Source organism: Loa loa (genome assembly GCF_000183805.2).
Source record: "Loa loa unplaced genomic scaffold supercont3.167, whole genome shotgun sequence".
NCBI classification, from domain to species: Eukaryota; Metazoa; Nematoda; class Chromadorea; order Rhabditida; family Onchocercidae; genus Loa; species Loa loa.
In genome coordinates this window covers 42,249-47,982 of record NW_018108347.1, presented here as the reverse complement: position 1 = coordinate 47,982, position 5,734 = coordinate 42,249, and the positions used below count along the sequence as shown (strand labels likewise).

At 23.8% G+C, this 5,734-nt stretch overlaps 2 protein-coding genes across 2 annotated transcripts; one reads left to right on the top strand and one right to left on the bottom strand.

Moving 5' to 3' along the window:
• Nucleotides 1-911: 911 nt before the first annotated feature.
• Nucleotides 912-2,461, top strand: LOAG_12069 (hypothetical protein; the record flags this gene model as incomplete). The annotated part of the gene is made up of 5 exons (XM_020448474.1): nt 912-914; nt 1,110-1,271; nt 1,476-1,553; nt 1,870-1,966; nt 2,265-2,461. 5 exons carry the CDS (start codon nt 912-914, stop codon nt 2,459-2,461), a joined length of 537 nt encoding a protein of 178 aa, XP_020301385.1.
• A 1,245-nt stretch (nt 2,462-3,706) lies between these two features.
• Nucleotides 3,707-4,351, bottom strand: LOAG_12068 (hypothetical protein; the record flags this gene model as incomplete). Its single annotated transcript, XM_003147582.1, has 1 exon — nt 3,707-4,351. The coding sequence occupies one exon, from the start codon at nt 4,349-4,351 to the stop codon at nt 3,707-3,709; it is 645 nt and encodes a 214-aa protein (XP_003147630.1).
• Between the last annotated feature and the right edge of the window lie 1,383 nt (nt 4,352-5,734).

The following is a 5,734-nucleotide window of genomic DNA, read 5'->3' as shown; positions in this document are numbered from 1 at the left end:
TANAAGAAGGAGAGAGAGGAAGAGAGAGAGAGAGAGAGAGAGAGAGAGAAAGAGGAAGCAAAAAAAAAGTCTGTCTTTAGACTGATATTCATTCATCCAACAATTAATCATTCATGAATTTTTCGTGCTGCTTTCTTGTTTTTTTTTTTTTTTTTTTTTTTTTTATCTTGCAAAAAATTTCAATTTTTCTTTCCTGTTTAGAAAACAAAAAGAAAAAAAAAACTGTTTTAAAATTTTATCTAAAATGAAAAAAAAGAAGAAAAAATGGAAAAATTTATATTTGAATTTTTTTTTTTTGCTTCTTAAAACTATTTCAATAAATAAATTTTATAAATTTAAAAACTGAAAAATAAAAAAGACTGTAAAAAACTGAAAAGAAAAATAAATGAAGAAGAAAAAGATTGATGAAATTTAAAAATTTTGAAAATATCCATGTTACATAATACAATCTAAAATAGGTCATTAGTTCTTTTCTTTTTTTTAATAATTTTTATTTGAAATCAATTATTGAAAAGATTTCAAAAACTTTCATAAAATTATCAGAATTTTCTGTTAAAATTTGATAAATTTTGAAATGATAAACGACTTCAAATATATTTTTATATATATGGTTGGCATAAAATTGTCATAAAAAATTTTTAAAAAAAAAAAAACTTTTAATTTTAAAGCTTATATACAGGATATCTTTTCAAATACATGCATATGTATATTTAAAAATAAAACAAAAAAAATGATAACGATTTGTAATATTTTCGATAGATTAAATAAATGTTAATGTATATTTGTGACAAATATTTGGCTCATTTTGGACAATGAGACAGACTTTATTTTTGTTACATACTTGGCTCATTTAGTACATGAAACAGACTCTATTTCTGGCACATATTTGGCTTTTTTTTTTTTTTTGCAAAATGGTTAGTTTATAAATTGGATAAACTTCAAATAGACTATATTTTTGTTATGGCTATTTTATAAAACAATAGTTTATAAAAGAGATGAAACTTTATAAAGACTATATTTGATTTATATCCCGTTGTTTTATAAAATACTAATTTAAAAATTCAATACATTTTTTTTAGATTAATTACAAATTTAACGTTATATTCTAGATATACTTGGCGGATTATTTACCCCAAAATCGGCATGAATTATATCGATGGGCAAGTGGTCAAAGTTCATTTGATTGGACTCCGGTACTTAAAAAAATTGCCACGGTAGAAGGTTCCGGTTGGTTGCAACTTAAAGAAATGGAACAATATACTAAGTCAAAGGTCGTAATTTTAATAGCATAAATAAAAATATTTGAAAATTTCCTTTGTGAATTGTAAATGATAAAAGAATAAAAATTAAGGACAAATGTATTCATTGTTTTTTTTTTCTGATAATATTAATTAGTAATTAATTTATGATGAAATACCATTAATTATAAGAAATTATTTCATATGTATGCATAATTTTACATGAATTATTTGCAGATTCGTTCAATTTTTCATTGTAATTGCCACAATAAACCATCAATAAATGCTCCAAAAATTCTCCAAAATAATTTCGATGTAAGTAAAATTAATGAAATAATAATGTCCCATATGCATTTCATATCGATATTAATGACAAATACTATTATTGAATTTAATATTAAAATAGTATGAGATATTTTGAATTATACATTTAATATATCATGCAAATACAATACTTTTACTCGTTAGTTGGTAATCTTTAATTAATTAGCAAAATTTTTAACTTAATTTTCAATTTCTTTGAATTGAAATTTATTTGAATATTTAAAAAATTTCCTAAATTCATCATTTATTTTTTTCTTCCATTCTTTTATTTTCAATTTCTTTTTTTTTTTCAAAATTAATATTTTAGATAGTTTCAAGTATTCTTTGCTTGGAATATTGTTGCAGTAATGTGATGGAATATAAAGAAGCGGTACGAAATGTTGTGGATCAAGTAAAACCTGGAGGTATGTTACCTTTCTTTTTTTCTCTTAGAAATTTTAAGCAGAAAAATATTGTCCACTTGACATTCGAATAATTAATTTAAAATGAAATTATATGAATGTTTTTAGTAAGGAAAATTTCAAAATTATGCACATTTTATAACAGAGATAAACGCTATGAATTGAAACAAAATAAAAGATGTTATTTGAAATAATTAATTCGAATCTTTGAATTTAAAAGGAATAATTAAAATTCATATTTTAATTATTTGGCAAAAAAAAAGTGAATAAACAATTACTCGTTAATTAATTCCTATTTTAGGTTGGTTTGTGATGGGTGGTGTTTTCGAGGAAACATGGTGTTCATTTGGTGGACATAAATTTATGTGTTTTTATCTTACCGAAAATTTATTATTTGAAGCATTACGTGAAGCTAATCTTTTAGTAGATGATAAGGAATCAAGCATTTATTACTGTGCCCAGGGCATTTTCCTTATTTGTTGTAAGAAAAAAATTTGAATTTTAAATTTCCAATATTTATTTATTGTTTGTTTTTCTCAAATTTTCTAACATTTTTTTTCTCCCTTTTTACTGAAAAAGAGAAATTTTCTGAACGAAAAAAAAATTATTTTTAAAAAAATTAAAAAAATGAAAAAAGAAAAATATTAAAAAAAGAATTGAATGAATTAAATCAAATGATATATTAATTTTATTTTATTATTTATTGTATATATCCTCTTCAATATAACGTATTTAGCTGCTTATTATCTTTAATTTTATTAACTTTCTCACTTACTTTTTCATCTTTTGTCGCATGCAAAAACGTAGTATCAAAGGAATAATAACAATAAATTACAGTATTCATTGCTACCAATTTTGATTTAAAATTAAATAATCATTTCTAATTTTGAAAACGATTTACTTATTTACTAGGTTTTTTTTGATGTGAAATAAAAAAAAGAATGTTTCATTGAAATACCTTACTGTCCTTTTTTAGACCTCTTAGACCTCAACTAAAGTCTGAAATTAGCAAATCTTGTGTTTACTTATCCACGTGATAATAACTTAAGCCATCCTTTTTTTTCTCTTCTTTTTTTATTGAAAATCATTAATAAAGCATAATAAATACTTTGAATTGAAATATTTCTGTAAAAAAGAAAAATGATTTAATTACGGTAAAGCCATAAACGATATAGAAAAAAAAGAAATCTTATAACAATCGAAGGAATGCGTATTTTCCGTGTTGCGTGACTTTTTATAAACGACTTTTCTTTTTGCTTTTTTACGTGTAAAAACAAAAATGATTGACAAATATAAATGAGAATGGTGACACCATAAAGAATGCGAAAAAAAAAAGCATCTTAAAGCAATCGAAGCAATGCGTATTTTCCGTGTTACGTGACTTTTTATAAATCATTTTTGCCTTTTTTTTTTTTGTTTTTCAACATGTGACAACAAAAATGATTGACAAATATAAATGAGAGAGAGAGAGAGAGAGAGCATTAAAAAGAGAAAAGGGGAGAGAGAGGACTGAAAAGAACACAGTTGACTTAATGAATATAATTCAAGTTTTCGATTTATTGGGAATTATTTAAATAAATGAATTCGAATTATATGCAAATTCAAAAATATTCAGATTATATGAATACAAAAATATTTGAATGAAACAAATTTGCAATAAAAAAATTGCAATGCAAAATAGAATTACTAAGAAATGTAAAATTCGAGTTCAAATTTTAAATTTTGCCAAAAATTTGTAAAATCTTAATAAAAGACAAAAACGATTAAGCAAGCAATTGAAACGGAAATAATTGATAAATTTGTTTTTGCAGCTTTTGATTTTTCATTATTTCTCTCTTTTTGTTTTGTTAATTTAATCAATGCTATTATTTCTACCGAATGATTCGTTTGACCGAGATTTCCTGATACTGATTTTGCCTCAGATTCAAATTCAGGCTTTGATGATTTTGCCATAGCAATAGATTGAAATGTTTCAACTTCTACATCTTGATTCGATTTCGATTGAAGAATAGCAATTTTTTCGGTAATATCAAAATTAAAACAACAGATTGTTGTTGCTTCAATTTTATCCGGAAATTCATCAGAATTATTTGTTATTGTATGAATTGCTTGAAATTTAGCTTTTGATTCCGAACTTGTTATACTTTCTAAATTATCCGAAGTTACCGGAATTTCCATACTTTTCGTTTCGTTATCCTGATCCGGAAATGATTCAGAACCATTTCTAGCTGTTAGCGGTAAATTAGTGGTACGAGTAAATGGTACCAAATTATGGGATAACCATGGCACATTAATCACGTGAGTTATAGCTGGTTTGACATGCATTGAGCCATCTTCGCTCAATTCCGCCTCTAAAATACTATCCATATCACCGGAATCAATTTCCATTGTTGTTGATTTCAGGGTTAATATTGTTGTCGCAACGGTTGTCACAATTATTGTTTCCTGAAAATTTGAAACAAGGCAATGCTTTCATGTGAAAAATAAATTTAAAATTTCTAGCAAGAAATTGGAAGCTTCCATTTAAACCAACTAAATTCATACCCTTTTTCTTTTTTTTTTTTTTGTTTATATCGGAAAATTCTTAAAATTCTTAAACTGTCCATAAAATTGCAGTCTTTATAGTTACTACTTTTTAAATATTTGAATCAAAAGTGTGAAGTAAATTGAGGGTAAAATTTTAAAACTATTTTAATAAACATTATCATTAGCCGATGTAAAAGTTGTAAAATCGAATTATCGAATTTCAATTATTTGCATTTAACACAACAGGTCAACTTTTTTTTTTTTGTTATTTCACAAACGTTGATAAAATTTGAAGTTTGCTATGATAGCAAAAACATTTTTCAATTTTCTCATTTAATATAATTTCCAAATTGCATTTATTGATAACTATTGAGAGCTCATTTGGTTAATTTTAATTTCATCCTAATAATAATAAAAAAAAGAAAAGAAAAGGAAGAGAAATAATCCATCCTTGATAGTAATTATTAATTCTTATAAATTTTTAAAATTTTACCACTTCAAATTATTTTATGATTACAATTTTAAATGCTAAAATTTATTCCATTATTATCGAAAATTATTCTGTCATTAATATTTTAAACAGTTAATTTGAATTATCATTTTGTTACATGGAATAAATTTAAACAACATTATGTAAGCATCAATGGATATTAAATTTTCTTCAAAATATTTCGAAGAATTTGTAAAAAATTTTAATGTTTATGTTAGTAATTAAAATAATCAACTTTTATAGTTATCAGTTTTTTATTTTAAAATAATCGATTTTGCACTGATAATTTTTACCTTAAAAACGAAATAGAAATTAGGATACTTCATCATACTGTACAATTTTATTTATTTAATTTCGTTTTTTTCCTTTTTTTTTTTTTTTTTGAAGGAATAAAACTTCGATGTAGGTTGAGTAATGTACAGATATGAGTTTAAAAAATTGTTGAATAATCAAAGGTAATTAATCTTCATTTCATTATTTAATTAAAAGTTGGAAGTATATTTCAATTTTTCAAGTTTTTGCTAAATTCTTCATGGCTGAATGGAATGATTTGGTATGAATCTTTGAAATAGGTTCAAAGTGCAGGAAGAATGATAAATTATCGACCAAATAAATGCAAAATTTCTTTGCGCTAATGATCAATTAGATTTAATTTAATGTTTTAGAAAGTAGTTTTTTTTTTTTTTAGTTAAAAACTTCGACAGAAAGAAAAGAGAAAGAGGAAAATGATGGCTTTTTGGATTTACAATCTGGAG